The sequence below is a fragment of the Tupaia chinensis genome, unplaced genomic scaffold, assembly GCF_000334495.1.
Source record: "Tupaia chinensis unplaced genomic scaffold, TupChi_1.0 Scaffold000394_1, whole genome shotgun sequence".
NCBI lineage: Eukaryota > Metazoa > Chordata > Mammalia > Scandentia > Tupaiidae > Tupaia > Tupaia belangeri.
The window spans coordinates 3,741,248-3,762,050 of NW_006159896.1; the positions used below are offsets into that span (position 1 = coordinate 3,741,248).

At 38.9% G+C, this 20,803-nt stretch overlaps 1 protein-coding gene across 2 annotated transcripts in view; it reads right to left on the reverse strand.

Moving 5' to 3' along the window:
* PBX3 (PBX homeobox 3) overlaps positions 1-20,803 on the reverse strand; it is an 85,048-nt gene that overhangs the window by 34,049 nt on the left and 30,196 nt on the right. For both annotated transcript variants that reach the window (XM_014590028.2, XM_027774057.1), the window contains 2 exons: positions 11,325-11,515; positions 2,346-2,481 (listed from right to left, as the gene is read on the reverse strand). In XM_014590028.2, coding sequence (XP_014445514.1) covers positions 2,346-2,481; positions 11,325-11,515 — 327 coding nt within the window. The remainder of the gene's footprint in view (positions 1-2,345; positions 2,482-11,324; positions 11,516-20,803) is intronic.

A 20,803-nucleotide genomic window follows, 5' to 3' on the forward strand; every position in this document is an offset into this window, starting at 1 on the left:
TCATATCTCTTTAGTCTCTTAATTTGGAACATTAGTATGGCCTTTTTCTCTTAGTTTTTTGAAGAATAATCTGCCTCCCCACTTTTTTTACCCTAATGTTTTCTAGTGATTAGATACAGGTTACATTGTAGGACAAAATACTGCAGTGTCTACCTCTTCTCCTTGAAGATGCTGAGTCTGAGCACCTGGTCGTTGTTTTTGTTCTATTTCTCCACTCTATAGTTACTTCTCTCTTTTTTTTCAATACCTTGCAAATAATAAAGGGCCTATGGAGAGACACTCTAAGACCACGTTCTTCATCAGTATTTTCCCAAGGTTTAATTTCTGACCAGAGAGAGTGAGAGGAAGGTGAGAAAGCAAGCAACTAGGTCCAGGACTCAAACCACGGTCAGCTATGTGGGAGCCCATTGCCTCACCACCACATCACCCGCCAGCCCTGAAATGAATAAACTTAATTTTGTCCTTCTACCACTTTACACTATTCCTCAGTATTTATTTCTTTCTTCTTCTCTATTTATTTATTTATTTTGAGAGGGTTTTGCTATAGTGCATTTGCGCTTGCCAGAAAGAGTGAGAGGAGCAGAGAGATAGAAAGCGAGAAATCACTCCCCAGGGGGGATGGCCGCACCACAATCCCTTCTCCTCCATTCTCCTCTCAGGATCTTAGGCACGCACACACAGGATCCCAGTGTGAGTTTATGCCACCAGGTCCAGGACTCGAACTGCAGTGGACTACATGGAAGTCTAGTGACATAGCCATTACACTAACTGCTGGTCTCTCTTTTTTAAAAAGAGGTTTTTGCCTTAGGACACATGTTCTCATCAGAGAGAGAGACAGAAACAGTGAGAGAGAAAATGAGAAATCACCCTCCTTCATTCTCCTCCTGGGATCCTGGACACAGACACACGTACCTGACGTGAATTTTAAGACACTGGGTCCAGGACTTAAACTGCAGTCGGCTATGTGGGAGTCCAGTGACATAACCGCTATACCATCTCCTGACAACTCATTCCTCAATATTTCAAGTGGCAGTGAGTACTACATAATCCCAGTATTTCATAGGGGAATGAAAATAAATTATAAATAAAATTTCAATTATAAATTGAAGTTTAGAGGTTCTGAGGAAAATAATGCCAAAATAGGAGTTGAGAATCATCTTAAACCCAGATCCTATTTTCTTAAGTAACAATGACTTAAAATACTGATGTGAGGCTCTTACCAGAATGTAAAGGGGTATTTTAGTATTTTGGAGAGTATTTACTTAGAAACTACTGCTTAAGTTTTGTCATGAGATCCCTAGGAAACACTGAAAATTCTAGCAAAGGTCGGGTTATACTTAAATTACATCATAAGAATTGTTTGGTAAACTATCACTTTTGCATGCTATGAAGAAATGTTATTCAAATGTCAATCTTGTACAACAATATGAGGATATAATAAAATGGTACTTTAGGATATGCTTACTTTGATTGTTTATTTATTTAAATGTTTCCAGTCCTCAATCCAAATACCAGTCTATTTATTTACAACTGAATATATCTTTGTTAGAAGATAACATGTAACTTCAAAACCATAACTTATTACAAATATACATTTAAAAAAACACAACAGCACTGAGAAACATGAACTGAATTCTTCTACTCAGTGGATAATAAAGAAATAATAGAATCCTTGGGACTCAAACATTATAGCATGGTTACCAAGAGGAAGCTTGGTGAATTCCTCAACCCTTTCACCAAAAATTATGTTAAACTTCCTTTCAGCAACAAATAAATTAGTTTCTCACCTGTAGAAGCATAGGGCAGTCACCCAAATCAGGGAAACCTGGAGAGTCACTTAAGAGAAAGCCGTGTTTCCCCATGGCATACTTACATCTTCTCTACAGAAGAGTTAAAGTGGGGGATCTTGATTATTTTCCACTTAGGGTTTTAAAAAACTATCTAAGCCTTAAAATCCTATCTAAAAATGTGGAACTATCTAGTTTTCTTTACATCTTATTTGACAATGGAAACTGTGGGTATAATTATTTATTTATTTATTTTTATTTAATGACAGAAAGAGAGAGAAGCAACCTTGGCAGGGTCTACTCATGCCACAGTCCCCTCTTCCCAGCCCTTCAGTCCCTCAGGACCCTGGGCACTCACATGCATACATGGCATGTTTTCAGGCCTACTGGGGATCCAGACCCACAGCTGGCCACATGGCTTCCAGCCATGCAGGGTGCTGTCTTTCCACTATGCTGGAGAGCTGGGCCTAGAAATGAAGTTTGATGAAATACCCTGAGGAACAAACAAGGTTCCTACATCCGTGGGGACCAAGACAGACCCATGGGATCCTCTCTCACCTGTGACACTGTGATACTGCATTTCTTGGCCAACTCCTCTTTGGCTTCTTCACTGGGGTAGGGGTTGCTGAGGTGTGAATAAAAATATTCGTTCAAGATTTCTGTGGCCTGTTTACTGAAGTTACGCCTTTTCCGTCTATGATAAGAGAAGAGAAAAGAATGAAAAAAAAAAAAAAAACAAACAACCAGGAGAATTTGTTATAATCAGCATTAACCAGAAAGATAGGTTAATTCAGATTATATTTTTAAAAGTAGGTATCTAATTTTAAACATTCTTAGGGTCTAATTTATCACTATGCCATTCTAAATTATGCTATAGGCATCTTCCAAAGTACTCTCGAACTCATTTTAAGATGTGAGATGACTAAAAATAAAATACTAAAATAAGCACAATTAATTTCATTCTTTAATTTATTCAACAATATTCACTGAGGATCTAATGTGTTCCAAGTATTGTGGGAACAATACAGACGAGGTCTACCAGAGAGCTTACAGGAAAATGGAAGGCTATGAGAGTTAATAGAAAGATGGGGGAAGAAAGACATTAGACAAGTTAGATTGCCCTGTTTACTGAAGTTACGCCTTTTCCGTCTATGAAAAGAAAAGAAAAAAAAATAAAAAAAAAAAAAAACAAACAACCAGGAGAATTTGTTATAATCAGCATTAACCAGAAAGATAGGTTAATTCAGATTATATTTTTAAAAGTAGGTATCTAATTTTAAACATTCTTAGGGTCTAATTTATCACTATGCCATTCTAAATTATGCTATAGGCATCTTCCAAAGTACTCTCGAACTCATTTTAAGATGTGAGATGACTAAAAATAAAATACTAAAATAAGCACAATTAATTTCATTCTTTAATTTATTCAACAATATTCACTGAGGATCTAATGTGTTCCAAGTATTGTGGGAACAATACAGACGAGGTCTACCAGAGAGCTTACAGGAAAATGGAAGGCTATGAGAGTTAATAGAAAGATGGGGGAAGAAAGACATTAGACAAGTATCACAGAAATAAACAATTACAAATTATGGTGACCATATCAGGTTGCATGAAGGGAAAGCATGAAGTATAACAAGAGTGTATAAAAGGGAAATAAAATGTAGATTTCAGAGCCAGGGAAGATTTCCTTGACTAAGTGACTTTTAAACAGAGACACAGAGAATGCGTAGCAGTTTGTCAACAAAGAATAGAGGGGAAGAGGACTAGGAAGAAGAAATAGTCCTGAAACAGGAAAGAGTTGGGCAAGTCTCTAAAGGGACAGAGAATGCTGGAGCACAATAAAACACAGGGAATGTGCCAGATGAGTCTGGAAGGATGGGCAGGGGTCAGATCAGACGCATAATGGACCCAACAAGAATCTTTAAATTTTATTCTAAGTGCAACAGGAAGCTATTAAAGGTTTTAACTTTCGTGTTTTTAGGAGATCACTCTGGCTACTGAGAACAGTTAGAGAACATCACAAAAAAAAATCTATCTGAAAGGTATAAATATTAAGACAATGGGTTGGCTGGGTGGAAAAAGCATGTAAGACTGAGAAGGAAGGTAAGGAAAAAAAATACATCAAGAAGATTTCTAGGTTTTTCTGCTTAAGCAACTGCCTGGACTAAGATGATTTTCTCACAAGAGAATAGGAGAAAAAAAATTTTTTTGCTGGGAGGGAGTGGCAGCAGAGTATCATAAAGTCAAGTATTTATTAACAACATATTTCAAGTAGCAAAAATATCCTTTAATTTGGGGTTTGTTATTAAGATTTTAAAGAATTCCAGCCTGAAAACTGGCATTAGTCAGACTTCACTTCAGATTAGAGACTCCAGTTACTGGGAAATGCCTTCCCAAGATAATTTTCTTAATATTCCTTCCAAATAACCTTAATGATCTTCTCTGTGATATCCTACTCAGAAAAGACAGCAGGCAGCTTTAAAGGTGTGTACTGTATGAGCTTCTTCTGCTTAAAATGATGTCACTAACCTGGCAGGTTAAATATGTGATCTATGTTTCAACATTAAGGGAGAGTCAAGGGAGCAAGAAATCTAGGTCTGATCAAAACATCTCAGGTTTCAATCCTGAAATTTCTTAATTTCAACAATTTTTTTGAAGGTTAAACCAGTGTTTCCTGGGGTATGAAGATGAGATTCAAGATCTAGTTACAGATTAAAGTCAATGGGATTTAATAATGAATTAAATAGGGAAGGTTGTATGAGAAGACAGGGAAAGAAGAAAGAGAAATACACCAAGAGCAGTAATTAGCATTTTGTAGGAAACACGTATTGCTTGAAAAGAAAGACAAGGCCCAAAGGCCCTAAGGTGGGAGCATTTTGAAGAGGCACACTCTGGAGAGTAGGTGGATGGGTATGTTGGACAGGAAAAGTCTAGCAGAGAAATAGAAAGTGTCAAACCTACAGGCGTTACCTGGTCCACAGACATTATTTGTTGAGACCAAATAATAATGACCTGTACATAAAAATGTAGGTTTCTGGCTTCTTAGGAAAAATTGGAATATCAGCCATACTAGGGACATGTTCTTGGAAGGCAGCCATAGGCAAAAGCTGAGTGATGGCTGTCCCCTTTGATATGCACCCCTCTGTTCTAGCCCTCTCTGCCCCTCACTGCATCCCCAATCCAACCAGTCCGCTCAGTTCCATTACATGTAAGCATGTGAGTTTATGATGCCTGACCTAAAACATGAAGCCCAACAGCAAGACCCAGGGTAAATGGGAGTAGACTATGCAAGGGCATTTCTGTGGGAAATAGGGACTTGTGAAAGGAAGAACAAGAGGCAACATATCAAGGAAAGTAAAAAGTTTGGCTCACATCGATTTTGCCTACGGGTGGTTTTTAGCAAACATCAAAAACCTCAGGGAACAAATTTATGGGCAGAACAGAACACCTCATCTGACTTTCTAGCTGTGCCCAAACTCCAGTACTCCTACTAGAAGAGCACAGGGACCTACACAAATTTATTCTTAAATGTTTGGCACTGGTACATGCTTCAGCTTGTCCAATTATCAAGAAAACGTGCACACAGCCTCCTGGAAAGCCAGAGTGAGCAAGGGAATCATATATCTGAATGAGCATGTTGCCTAGAGCAGAACAACCTTGGCTTTGTAGCGCATAGGACTTGCTAAAAGGCACTGCAAATGGAACTGAAGCCCAGTATTCACATGTACTTCAAGGCGAAGGAGAGAAGTTGGTTGTGTGTATTATTTAATTTTTTAGAAAAATAGTCCATAGAAAGTGCGCATTAAGCATTTACCCTCAGCTTTACTCCCTGGCTGGATCCACCACACTCTAAATGACTCTGCCTCAGGCCAATGTGCAGTGGCACATCTGTCCTAGGGCTGGGTCCCATCAGCATCACTATGTTACTAACAGCAGTCTCTGTGGGAGGAGAGACTCCTCTCAGGCTCTGCCATTTTCTCGTTCTAGCTTTACTCACTCTATGCCATTGACATACTTCCTTTTTAAGAAGGAAAAAAGACATCATTAGGGTGTATACATTATAAATGTGCTTATGTAAAAAATGAGCATGGCAAGGATGGGGAAGTATCAGCAAAAATAAGGGTAGTGATTGTATTAGGAAGGACTACTTTCTCTCAGACAGACTTTTTAATACCTTATTACATAACACGTTTTATTAAAATGTTTGATCTGACAAATGAAAAATGTTTTTGTTTTCTGACGCTACATCCCTAACTCTTATTTCTGCTCATTCAAGTATTAAGTGGAACTATTCATTTGTCTGGTCAGTCATCAAACTCTGTTTTACATAGTTCGTTACATGTACGATGCTTGTTGGAATCATGGGGAATGCAGATATGTAAGTCTTGGTCTCTGTTTTCAAGAACTCTCTGGCTTACCAAGGGAGAGAAGAAATGTTCATGAAAAGTTACTAGAGGCTCGGGAACCAGCAGTTAGAGTAACGGCTATGTTGCTGGACTCCTACGTAGTCAACCGCGGTTTGCGTCCCGGACCCGGTGGCTTAAAACTCACGCCAGGCGTGTGTGCGTGCGTGCCCAAGATCCCGAGAGGAGAATGGAGGAGAAGGGATTGCGGCGTGACCATCCCCCCTGGGGGGTGATTTCTCGCTTTCTGTCTCTGTCTCTCTGGCGAGCGCACGCGCCCTATAGCGAAAAACCTCTCCAAAAAAACCCAAAAACAAACAAAAGTTACTAGAGGCTCCAGAGTATCTGGCAGATGCTACTACTCAGCGGGCTGATTACACATGAAAGACTCTGGTTCGATTACAGGACCTCCTTAAAAGCTAGGCATGGGGGACCGGCAGTTAGCATAATGGCTATGTCGCTGGGCTCTCATGTAGTTGACCGCAGTTTGAGTTCCAGACCCAGTGGCTTAAACTCATGCCAGGGGTGTGTGCGTGCATGGCCAAGCTCCCTAGAGGAGAATGGAGGAGAAAGGATTGCAGTGTGGCCATCCCCCCTGGGTGTGTGTGGGTGTGTGTGTGATTTCTCGCTTTCTGTCTCTCTGTCTATCTCTTTGTCTGTCTGGCAAGCACATGCGCCCTATAGCAAAAACCTTTCCAAAAAAAAAAAAAAACCAAACCTAGGCATGGTAGTGCTCAGGTATAGTCCCAGCTATTCAGAGGCTGAGTAAGAGGTTGCTACGCAGCCACAAATACCGTTAAAAACAAAACAAAATCTCCAAGAAAAGGGAATCTAGATGAGGTCTGGCATGGAGAATTATATATAAATATGAGTACTCAAGGTAAGGAGAAGGCCAGTCCAGTGGGGTGATAAAATTAGACTCTCTGAAGCAAGGGCACTTAGGCCAGGCCTGGAAAGATAAGCAAGGTCTCACTAGGTCTGACAAATATGAGCACCAACAATATTTGGAATCTGTTCCAGATGCCCTCACAGATGACAGCTTGTTACTGGTGATCAACTTAGAGAAAGGGATTGTGAAAGGAGGAAGGAAAGTGGGTGGTTAGAAGAAAAGAAGGAATTTTAGTCACAGGGAAGAGATAAAACCAAGAGGCATTTTATTTTTGGCTTTAAAACACAGGAAAGGGGACTGGCAGATGGTATAATGTTACATCATTGAACTCCCACGTGGCTGACTGTGGGTCAGAGTCCTGGACCCAGCAACTCGAAACTCACACTGGATGCATGTGTGTAGGTGCTCAAAATCCCAAGAGGAGAATGGAGGGATGGAGGAGAAGGGACTGTGGTGTGGTCATCCCCCCTGTGGGGTGATTTCTTGCTTTCTGTCTCTCTGGCAAGTGCATGCATCCTCTAGGAAAAAATATTAGCAAAAATCTCTTTAAACACACACACACACACACACACACACACACACACACACACACACACACAGGAAAGAACAATTTAGTGATATAGAATAAGAGTACCAAAAGTTGTCCAGCCTGTGGCCTGGTGTTAAAGGAGCTGGATTCCACACAGCCAACCTCTAAGCATGTGTGCATGCATGTACAAAATTCCAAAAGGAGGGAGAAATGGGGAAGACTGGGATTGTAGTACAACCGGTCTCCATGGGGGAAGGGAGTTACCTCCTCCCTCTCCCTCTCTCTAGGGAGCTCATTGCTTTCTTGCACAAAAAAGAGGGTCAGACCATGGTAGTTACATGAGCTGGATTTCACATGGACAGCTGTGCAGTTAGAGGCCTAAGCCCAGTAGCCTGAAAACCATAGCAGGTATATGTATGCATGTGTGCCTGAAATCTTGAAAGAAGGAAGAAGTGGAGGAAAATAGACTATGGCATGACCAGTCCTCTTGGGGGGTGCTTTCTTGATTTTTTCCTCTTTCTCTTTCTCTGTTCCTCTCTGGTAAGTGCAGTAGCTCTATGACAAATTAAAAACAAACAAATAACACCAAAAATGTTTCATCTCTAATCTATTAATTGTATTTCTGAGTATTAATCCTTAGGAAATAATCTAAACAATAGAGAAAGATCCAATGTATAAAAATTTTCATCAAAATATAGGTCTAAAATCTGTCTAAATTAGTACCCTCTCCATTAGTTTCTCTCCCCTTACCTTGCTTTATTTTTCTTTATATCACTCCCTGCTCTATTACAATTCATTACACTATTGAATAGAAAACTATCCACTTGCTTATTGTCTGGTTCCTTAAGTAGAATGTAAGCTCAGTTGGGCCACATACATTAACCAGTCTTATTTACCATTATGTACTCAGCACAAGTAAGTATTTGTGAAAGAAAGGGAGGGAAGGATAAGATACAATAGAAATCAATGAGAACAACTTAAATATTCAAAACTAAAACTTACATAAATTATTACGTATTTATTTGGTAGACTTCAACTATTAAAATGTTATTTAAAATTAGAGTATATACTGCATGAAAAATGTTTACATGTTTATGACAACTTTTTTATTTTTGGAGAGGTTTTTGCTACAGGGAGTGTGCGCTTGCCAGAGAGACAGAAAGAGACAGAGAGACAGAAAGTGAGAAGTCACCCCTTAGGGGCGATGGTCATGCCACAATCCCTTCTCCTCCATTCTCCTCTCGGGATCATGGGCACGCATGCACACGCGCCCAGCATCAGTATAAACCACCGGATCTGGGACTCGAACCATGGTCAACTACATGGGAGTTCAGCGACATAGACATTATGCTAACTGCTGGTCCTTATGGCAACATTTTTTAAAAAACAAATTATGCATATTGGACCATCACAAAAACATTTTTTTAAGTTCAAAAACTGAACAAAACAAACAAACAAAAACAGAATAAAATATATTAAAACATTTAAAGGGGCCAGCACATGGCCTGGTAGTTTAGGCAGATAGAGCCCACATGGCTAACTGTGTGGTTCCTGGTAACCTGAAAAATATGCTGAGCATGTGTGTGTACATGCCCAGAATTCTGACAAGAAGAAAGAAAAAGAGAAGGGACTGTGGTTTGACCATGCCCTATGGGGGGATGTTTTCTCATTCGCTCTCTCTTTCCATTCTCCTCTGAGGGTCTTGGGCTCACGCACATTCACACACGTGCATGTGCCTGTGTGTTTTATAAACCACCAGGTCTGGGACTCAAACTGCAATGTCAACCATGTGGGATCCAGTTGCCTTAATCACCACACTAGCAGTTGGCCCAGCATCTTATTTAGGTAGTAAAAATGTGGTTGACTTTTATTCCTCATTGCTTTAGTCTATGTATTTTCCAATAGTGAGGTTGGTATTTTTAAAATAGAAAAATTCATAATAAAACTTAAAATCATCACAATAACAAAAAGGTAATGCAGGCAAGGACAGGTCACAGAAGGCCTTAAATGCCAGGTGAAGGAGTATCTTTGTGAATTATGCAGCATCAAAAAGCTACTGTGGTTTTTATGTAAAGCAAGCTGGGCACCATAATGATGTTACAGAAACGAGAAGAGATATGAAGGATGAGCTGGAGAGAAGTAAGATGAGAGACAGGGAGACTAGTAAGAGGCTATTGTGCTAGTCCAAGTACAACAGGATGAACAACTGGGCAGTGTGAGGGAAAATGGAAAGAGCTATGATAATAAAAATTGTTGAAAAGAAAGCACTGGGGAGCTCTAGTGACTGATTCAGCATTGAATAAGGGGAAAACAAAATGACTGTCTTGCTTAACTAAGAAAATGATGGTATATCTAGGTGGCAAATATTTCCTTATTTAGCCGGGGATGTAGAATGTTCCATATATTTTTTTTGGGGGGAGAGGTTTTTGCTATAGGGGGTGTGTGCTTGCCAGACACAGAGAGACAGAAAGTGAGAAATCACCCCCCATGGGGATGGCCATGCCACAGTCCCTTCTCCTCCATTCTCCTCTCGGGATCTTGGCCACGCACGCATATGCACCCAGCGTGAGTTTTAAGCCACCGGGTCCAGGACTCGAACCACGGTCGACTACAGGGGAGTCCAGCAACAGAGCCATTATGCTAACTGCTGATCCCATGTTCCATATATTTTGTTTCCCAGTTGAGAAGCCAACTTATTTTCTTTAGTAAAATGGGATTTGGATGACAATTACTTCTGTCAGATTCCAAGGGAGGAGAACAAAATAACAACTCTTTTTCAAAGCTGAAGAGTATTCACAAGTACCAGTCATGCCCAAGAGGCATCCTTTGAGGCAGCATATACTAGGACCTTGACAATTCTGTTAAGTCACTTAGGAGGACACCATCAGCAATTTATTACCATATACAAAGTGTTACCTAACTCTGGGAAACTTGATGAAAGCATCAGATAAAAGTGAAATTTGCAGGCCAGCCCAAGGTGGAGTGGTTAAGGCAGCAGGATCCCATATGACCAACTGCATGATTCAAGTCCCAGACCTACTGGTGTGACAAACCAACCAACTACATGCATGAAGAGAAGGGACTGTGGCCTGACCATCTTCCACAGGGGAAAGTGGGGTGCATTCTCACCACCCCAGCCCATCCTCTACTCCTGTCTTTCTTCCAATAAGCACATGTATCCTGTGGCCATTTTTTAAAAAAGGAGATGAGGGTGGGGGGGTGAAACTGGTAGATAGGCTTTCTTACTTGATTTGGAAATAGAGTTTTGTGTTTTGTAGTAACTGTTATTAAAAAAAATACCACATACTTTTTAGGAGTACCAACGTCTTCAAGTATTTTCTTAAATATGTGTATGCAGTGCGACATTAAGAAATTCTTAGAAAACAAACATTTTTCTAAAATAGATACACACAGAAAATTATCCTTAAATGTTTTAGCATCAGAATTGAAAGGCTACAAACCCCTAAAGTCACAGTAGCAGCACTAACTCTTCCTGAGTGACTACATTGGCAGCTAATCACACCACCGCTTCCAGACGAGAGGAGGTTTGGCAGCATCGGTGCCAACGGTGAATTACCTGTCCAATGTACAGAAGTGCTCTTATGGCCAAATTAAGGAATCTAAGACCAACTGACCAGTTTTACAGAAATTAATATACAAGGAAGGAAAGAGGAAGAAAAAAGGCCATGTATTAGATTTATAGCCCCACATACCTGGCATCAAGGAACCTTGATCTTAAAATCATAACTGCTTCACAAGTGCTTTGTTTGAGCTGCATCTGAATGGAACTAAATTTTCGATGGATGATGCCCACCATTCTTTCGATCTCTTTTGGGGAAATGGGACGTGTTCTACTTTGTTCTCGGAGAAGGTTCATCACATGTGTAGTGAATTCATTACATGCCTGTAATGGGGAAAAAAAAGATCACTCCTTAGGAAACTGGAAATTTTTACATTATCACACCCAGATATTAACTCATCTAAATTTCTACCTCATTTGCAGTCACCAATGGCATTATGAGGTGGGTACAGTGAAATGAAAACTGAGACACTTAGGAAATGATGGTGATGGAAGAGGCAGCGATAGTTCTCAAATGGTAAGACATGCAAGGAAGACATAGCACCCAACTGCCCACCCACCCTGTCCAAGTTCCAAAATGGCATTTTCCCTTAGGAAGATGCTCTCTACCAGCTCCTACGCAGAACTATAAATACATGTTAACATTAAGAACCCCCTAAATGTTCACTGAAGGACTACTAAATTCAGTCTCTGTCAGGTGCTATACAGGCCTCAGAAATGAGCAAGATATAGACCTGGATTTCAGTGAGATACAATTTATATACTAATTCTCACACAAGGCAGTCAGTGGAAAGTCTAACAGAAAGATTTATTAAGTTCCAAAAAGGAAGTATTTTCAGCTGAAGGCTAAAGGTAAAAGTAATGTTTGGGCTTTAAAGAATGAGTAAAACCTTTGAAAGCAGGTAAGGATGATGGTCAGGAGGAACCAGAAGCACAAGAATAACTCTAGAAATAGCAGACTGTGGCAAGTTCAGAAAACAGACAGTAGGGATAGAGAGAATACACAGAGAAGAAAGGGGGTCCAGGTTTGGTTTAGCACATAAAAAACTTTGTATACCAAACACTCTAGTGACCTAGTATTGATACAAGCTAGCTGTGCCGAAGGCCTTTAGCAGATAACAGATGGCTAAGCCATATCTGTAAGGCTGCTCAACTCTTTAGGGGAGGGGCGACAGGAAAATAAAAATCAGATTTGGGTCTCAAACTTCTTAGTTAACAATCCTCAGATGTCATCTCTTTCAGTTCACCTGTATTCTCTTAGATATATAAAAATGTATTAAAAGGCCTACATTGAAATCTGGTCCTGCCTTGGCCAAAAAAGCAACAGTCTATATTCCTGAATATGAAGAATGTCTTCTGGCATTTTCATTAAAAAGGCAAGATGTGAGAGTCTGCATCTTACTGCACAGACGCCCCTGGTAGGGCAAGCAGACAGAGCAATCATTGATCAAAGCAAGACACATTTTGAAGTTCTAATCATGTCCACTTCCCTACAGATAACCTGAACATTGCTCACACATAGCAAAGGATGAGCTCTAACTGCTCATTAGAGAACTAACCTTTCAAGTACACTAGCTATTCCACTTACTCTAAGCTTTTACAGAGCTTTGCTATAAATTTTTCTTTTTAAAAAAGAATTATTTTATTTAACTTTATTTATTTTTAATTTGATCAGAAAGAGACAGAGCAAGAGCAAGACAGAGAGAGAGAGAGAGAAAGCTGCCAGGTCCAGGACTCGAACCATGGTTGACTATGTGGGAGTCCAGCGTCCTTAACCGCCATGCCACCTGCCAACCCCCCTTTGCTATAAATATTTCTAGAGTGAGGTAAAATGAGTTTTGGTTACCATTTATTTAAAGTTTTAAGTCTTAAGAAACATTAAGTTCCAGGGCTGGTCAGTGGCGTGGTGGTGGCAAAGGCACTGGAGTACCACATGGCTGACCGTAGTTCAAGCTCCAGACTCAGCGGCTTGAAAATCATGCTGGGCAAATTAGCATATGTACCCAAAGTCTCAAGAGAAGAATGGAGGAGAAAGAACTGCTATGTGGCTGTACACCCCTGGGTTGCGGGGGGGTGAGTTCTCACTTTCCCTCTCTCTGCCTCTCTCCAACCAGTGTATGCCCACCCTATGACAAAAACCTTAAAAAACAAACAAACAAAAACAGTTAAGTTCCTTCTAAGAAGTGACCCTATGTAATTGTTATGGATTTCTTCAGAGTACAGAATTACATAATACATATACTAGGTACTCAATAAACATCTAAATCGGTAGAATTTTATACAGTTTAAGAGCAAAAATAATGTTGCTTCACTTGTGTGTAAATTCATTATCCCTGAGTCATAAGTGAAGAATTCTTAGCCTGAAGTTCATGGATAGATTTAGTATATCTCTGATCTCCTGAAATCCTCTACAAGCTATATGCAACATGATTTCTGAGAACCTGCAGAGATTCTTTTTTTTCTTTACAGATTATCAGTCTATAACTTAAAAAAGGTTACTAATTATCATCCTAGATCAAGATACAGTAAAACATTAAGAAATTATTATTTTAAAAAAGTTTTTGCTATAGAACATGCACACTCACCACAGAGACAGAAAGGAACAGAGAGAGGGAGAAAGTGAGAAATCACCCCCCATCAGGGAGGGCCATGCCACAATCCCTTCTCTTCCATTCTCCTCTCAGGACTTTGGTCACGTGCGCAAGTGTGCCCAGAGTGATTTTTCAAGATGCTGGGTCCAGGACTCAAACCATGGAGTCAGTCATGTGGGATTTAGCTCCTTAACCACCACACCTGCTGGCCCCTCTCCCACTACATTCAGTTTAAACTATTCTATGCCAAGATGAAAACAAGTGGTTACCCTGCCAAGAAATACATGTAAATTTTTTCATGAACTTTCCCTGAGGAGATGTTTATTTAATCTCTAAATTATATAATTTGACAAAATCAGACCATCAGTTTTATCATCAGCAAAATGAAGAAAATGGAACTACAACTGTTTTTGTAAACTAGGACCAGCAAATGCTACAATGCTATAGAATATTAACAGAAGGACTAAAAATATAGTATATTTGAGAACTACTGGGTTAACAAAATTTTAAAAGCTTCTCTTTTGACAGGGCTTCTAAGCATGTCTATGCCAATATACATAGTAAGTCTTCAAAGAGAAACAGTGTATTTATTGATTTTTCCCAAATAAATTTGGCCACAAAGCCTCTGTTCTCTACAAATGCTTTCCAACAGAAATATTTTGTAAGCCATATACAAAAACTTGGAAGGCACATTAAAAAGAAAAAAAGAATTGGTAGAAATTAATTTTACAATAATTTCATTTAACCCAAATATGAACAAATTAACATTTCAATACATATTTAATGTTTTGCAAAAAATTGCTACTGAGGTATTTCACATTTTTTTCTCACTTTCAGGTACAGTATGCATTTTACATGATAGCCTATCTCAATTCAGACTAGCCAGACTTCAAGTGCTCACTAGCTACCTATGGCTGGCTAGTGGTTACCACATTGCAGAGCACATCTCTAAACTCCGTTGCAGACCAAGGTGCTAAGAAAATTCCCTAGGAAACAGTATGCTAGGTAATCTCTTACATAAATTTTTTAAATTCTCAAAACTATACATTCACACACACACGCACACACACACACAAAATAAGGGCCAGTTTCACTTAAGAATATCCTTGATGAAACAATAGAAATTATTCATATTATTATATCTCAACCCGTGAGATATCCTTTAAAAAATCTGAATGACAAAATGGGAAGTACACAAGAAGCACTCTACTGCATAACAAAGGGTGACTATTTTGAGAAAAATCACATGTATGAATGAGGTCAGCCAGTGGTGGGTATGGTTAATGTTGAATTCCACATGGCCAACTTCGTGGTTTGAGTTCCAGATCCAGCAGCTTGAAAACACACCAGGTGCATGTGCATGCATGCCCAAAGTTCTGAGAGAATGGAGGAGAAAGGATTTCAGCATGGCCATCATCGGCTCCTGGGGGGGTAGGGGGAGAGGTGATTTCTCATGTTCTCTCTCTCTCTTTTTGTCTCTGCATGGAGAGCACACATGCCCTACAGTGCACGGTTTAAGTTGTGAGCAGAAGTAATTTTTTGCCAAGGTGTAGCAATTTTACTTCAGAGCAAATTTGACAAATTAGGATTATTCAGAGTAGGTTATCTGGCAAATGTTTCATCAAAAACAAACCCAGTGAGTCCGTCACCTGGAGAATAAAATTTACGACAAGATGAAATTTGAGTTTTCAAGAGGAAGTATGAATTTTGGAAAATATATCTACCACCATAAGCTTGACAGTTTCCTAGTACACTTTGTGATTAGCTCACTGTTGGTATTAATAAATATTATTAATTTGATAGTTAATAATGAAATGTGACAACATTTAGATATACAGATAATTCAGTGATCCAATACTTTCCAAAGTGCAAACAAGACCAATGGATTTTGAAGGATCAGAATACAAAAAGTTAATTGATATGGCTTTGGATTTCACATTGCAACCATCCTTACAAAATTATAATTTGTCAAGTTTCCATGTAATTACAAAAAGATATCCACAATTATCTAGAAATGCTATTCACATATACCTTTGTTTTTCCAATGGTATATCTGTGTGATGCCATGTGTGTTTCATGTAGTTTGCCATATGACAATAGAGTGACTACAGAAGTGGACAGGAAAATCAAGGTGACTTCTATTAGGCCAAACATTAAAGAGTTCTATGAAAGTACGAAAGCAATGCTATTCCTCTCGCTAAATTTTGAGGTTGATTTTGGATAACACAGTGATTTTTGTCCTTCAAAGTTATCTAGGTTAACATAATAGTTGTTACTTTAAAATTAGTTAAAATTTTAAATTATTCTTTTTTAATGTGTTATAATAAATATTGATAGGCATAATCCAACAAACAAAAGTTTTGGGTAAGGGAGGGTCTCCAGTAATCTTTAAGAGTCCAAGTTCCAAGCTGAAACTTCATTTTTTGTTTTTTTTTGTTTTTTTTTTTGAGAGGTTTTCGCTATAGGGCGCATGCGCTCGCCAGACAGGCAGACAGAGACATAGAGATAGAAAGCGAGAAATCATCCCCCAGGGGGGATGGTCATGCCGCAATCCCTTCTCCTCCATTCTCCTCTCGGGATCTTGGGCACGCACGTACACGCACCCGGCGTGAGTTTTAAGCCACCGGGTCTGCGACGCGAACCGCAGTCGACTACGTGGGAGTCCAGTGACATAGCCATTACGCTAACTGCTGTTTCCTCCAAGCTGAAACTTTTAAGAACTGTTGTACTCAAGTTTGGAAGCATTCCTAATTTGCACACCTAACACTACTAATTCCTATAAACCTAGCTCACACACATTATGGTTAACATATATCTAAGCCTTAGTAAATAATTCAGGACTCCTCTACAAATGATAAGTGAAATGTTAGCTTTCTTAGTTTTGTTGTCTGGCTGGATTTTAATCTCTCAAGAATGGATGTTCAGTTTCTAACAAGCAACCAAAGGGGTCATATAAAAAAAGGGGGGGAGGATTAAAAAGCAAAAAAGTTTCTGCATCTAAAAACTCATAATTTCCTAAAACATTTGCCGAATGTCTCACAACTTATTAAGTGAAACCATCTATGAATGCAAATGCTGATTAGCAATTTGGCAGTAGCCCAACATTCACAGAATTCATATAGCTTTTCTTTAAACCAGTAGTTCATACATGATTAATTAGAACATCTCATTTATGTAGTGTGCACTTTAGCTCATTACTCTAAGTAAAATTCGTTAAGTATTTACATTTAGATAATTAAAATCTGGGTACACCCTTAAGAAAGATGCATACACTTTAGGCAAAGTGATTTTTTTTCCTTTATACCACAGAAAGGAAATTACAGCCTCATTTACAACATCATCTGTACCAGAGCAGAGGAAGGTACTGCCTCATCTCCTACTCCTTAAAAGGTATACCTAAAATAAAAACATGTAAATGGAGTAAGAATGATCAGATGATTGTAGAGTTGACTAGAAGGGTCACCCAACCATATCTAGCATTGCCACTATTTATACGGTAATGCAAAATGCTCACTTCGAACACTTTCGTACCTTCCACCACAACTACAAGATGATATTATTAAAACAGACACTTTCATTGCTTATTATTTATTCGAATGAAACTATCAGCTAAGAACTTTCTGGTCAATGTCTATAACATAAATGCAAATATATCTTAGTTGGAATATTTGGGAAGTGAGAGGGGTTTGTTTTTTATTTTTGTTTTCCTTTTTTTTTTTTTTTTTGAGGTTTTTGCTATAGGGCGTGTGCACTCGCCAGACAGAAAGAGACAGAGAGACAGAAAGCGAGAAATCAGCCCCCAGGGGACTGGCCACGCCGCAATCCCTTCTCCTCCATTCTCCTCTCGGGATCTTGGGCACACACGCACACGCACCTGGCGTGAGTTTTAAGCCACTGGGTCCAGGACGCAAACCACAGTCGACTACGTGGGAGTCCAGTGACATAGCCATTACACTAACTGTTGGTCCCAAGAGGGGTTTGTTTTTTGTGGTTTTATTTTTGTTTTGTTTTGTTTTTGAGAGTTTTTTTTACTACAGGGAGCGTGTGCTCGCCAGAAAGACAGAGAGAGACAGAGAGATAGAAAGTGAGAAATCACTCCCCGAGGGGGATGGCCATGCTACAATCCCTTCTTCTCCATTCTCCTCTCGGGATCTTAGGCACGCATACACACGTGCCCAGCCAGCATGAGTTTAATTCACCAGGTCCAGGACTTGAAACCTCAGTCGACTACATGGAAGTCCATTATGCCAATTGCTGGTCCTGGAAATGATAGTTTTGATTCCTTAAATTTTCTGATTAGAGTATTGGCAAGAAACCTCCTTTTCTTTTAATCTTAAGCTGTTGAAAACTGTTTAGGATGCTCATTTGTCTGTATGTTTTAAAATATACATTGTAATAACATAATTGATACAAAGCATAAATGACTTGATCTGGTAGAAATATTTTCAACCAAACCTTTTTCTTTCCCATTTATTCCTTCTTAGAATCTAGACCAAATAATAATTGAAGATTTGAAATATTTAGATTCTAGGTAATGTTTTCATGCCATTTTCTGGCTAGTAAAACTGTCTGCTCAATATTCATACATATTTGGCTTACACACAAGTTTTCAGTGTTATTTATTTTTATTTTGTTTTATAGTGGTGGTTTTTTCCAAATATAGAATCAAGATTCAACTCTTTTCTTGCCTTTATGGTCACATCAATTACTGTAAAACTAAAATCAGACAGTGGGCAAACACTTGATTTTAGACAATTTTATAATGGCTCAATGGTCAGATACAAAAACTGAATTGTTTTTTTGTAACCATCTAGAGAAGTTGATTCTAGACAATAATTCAAAATACCTATTTTTTTAAAAAAGAGAGGTTTTTGTTTGTTTGTTTGTTTGTTTTTGCTATAGGGCACATGTGCTTGCCAGAGAGACAGAGACAGAGAGACAGCGAGAAATCATTCCCCAGGGGGACGGCCACACCACAATCCCTTCCCTCCATTCTCCTCTCGGATTTTGGTCATGCATGCAACTACCCCTGGCAATTTTTAAGTCGTGGGGTCCAGGACTCGAACTGCAGTCGACTACATGGGAGTCCAGAGACAGAACCATTATGCCGTCTGCTGGCCCCTCAAAATACCTCCTATTCTAAAATCCACCTTTGACAGAAAGAATAAACCATTATTAAAAATAGATGTCCTTTAAATCTGTATTGCAACAATTTTCTAGATGTCTTTATATCCTTGCAAGTAACAGTAATTATATATTATAGATTTTATACTTACTGAATGCTTATTAAGTCAAATTCCCCTTGTTTCAGAGTAAAAGTAAATATTTAAGGAGTCTTTTAATGCTAGGCATGCAAATGTACGCCTAGGATCCTGACTGGCTGGAGGACTGGGAGAAGGAGATAGCTCATGGCACGACCAAGCACTGTGGAGGGTCTACCTTCTCTCTGTCTTGTTTATACACACATTCTCTATCATGAATAAAAACAAACAAAAGATTATTTCTATACTAACTAGAATAAGATTGTTCTTATTATATCCCTGTGCAACAGTCACAAAGATGAAATACATGTTGTACTTCAACATCTCTTACTAATTATACGACTTAGGAATCTATCTCATGAGGGTTTTGTGAGAATTATATTATATAATGCATATTAAGTTCTTTGCACAGAGTCTGGAACATAATTAATATCCAATAAATGGCAGTTATTATTGACAATGAAAATGACAATTTTATGAAACTAACATTATTCTTTGTGTGATTATTCTGCATTACTCTGATTACCTAATACAGTTCTGCCTTCTCATTGCCTGAGTAAATACAAAGGCTGCTTCCCAAGAAGTTGGAAAAAAACAGAGTATTCAAATATAAAACAATTCATTTTATTAAGCAAGTGTATGGCCATAGATACAAGTGATACATAGAGCCAATAAACTAGTAACTTGAAGGGAAAAAATAAAGCACGAGTACTCCTTCCAGCCACAGAAAGGCCTCAGAATTAAAGCCAACAAGTAAAACTTTTCCTTGAAACAACAAATGACAAAGCCTTGCTTGAGAACACAAAAAATAAAGTTTACATGGGACAGTATCTATCCTTTTGTGTATCCTGCATAACTATTAAAAAGAAAAAGCAAAATGCAATTTGGAGTTTGTGGGCTGTAAAACTTCTACAGTGGTAACATCAGCATTTTTTAACCTGATAAAAGTAAAATTCCTCCAAAAGGAAAGAAATTTTGCTAGTACATATAAGCACATGATGTAGAAATCCTCAAAAAGTACAAGCACGTGCCATTACAGTGCTTCAGTTTCTGTAGTCTTTCCCCATTCTCTCAACAATCCCTTGCAATCCGTAAGTCTTCTAACAGCCAAATGGCACCTGACTGGTCTTAAGCACATTCAGTGTATAAGCTGGGTTCCAGTGCTTTGCCTGATTTGGGGTGAATGCAAAAGACATCTGTGAACTCAGAAAGCAGATTCCCAGATGCTTGGGAAGGGTTGGGACCCTTACAACACTTTTCCCTTCAGCAAAAATGTATTTCAATATAATTATAGTAGATAGCTTTCAATATGTCATCTCTATTATAGCAGCTGTAAATTATGAAGTGAATTGCCTGTGTACAAGCATTTTTTTTCTGGTACAAGCAAAGTGGGAGAGCTGCATAGGGCATGATGTATCTTTTCCTTTTTAACTAAGAACAAATGTCGAAGTCAAATCTTATTTGCAAAAATCAGTGTGTCCATTTCCTTTTGGTAGAGAGGCGGAGGAACCAAGAGACACCAGCTCAAATGAAAGGTCTTTAATTTTTAAAAACAAGGCTTCCTAGTACCCTTGGCTTAAGCTTATAGGAATTCACCTATTCTAATAAATGGGCCTTTAATCCTAAGAACATATTTTAAAGGTATAGTAAGGGCATTTTTCAAAACTTGCAGGTAACTAATAAGATGAGAGGGAAGCAATGCATCCAGAATGAAGCACTGCAAGCCAGTTTACTCCAAGCTATGGATGATTAGATATTCC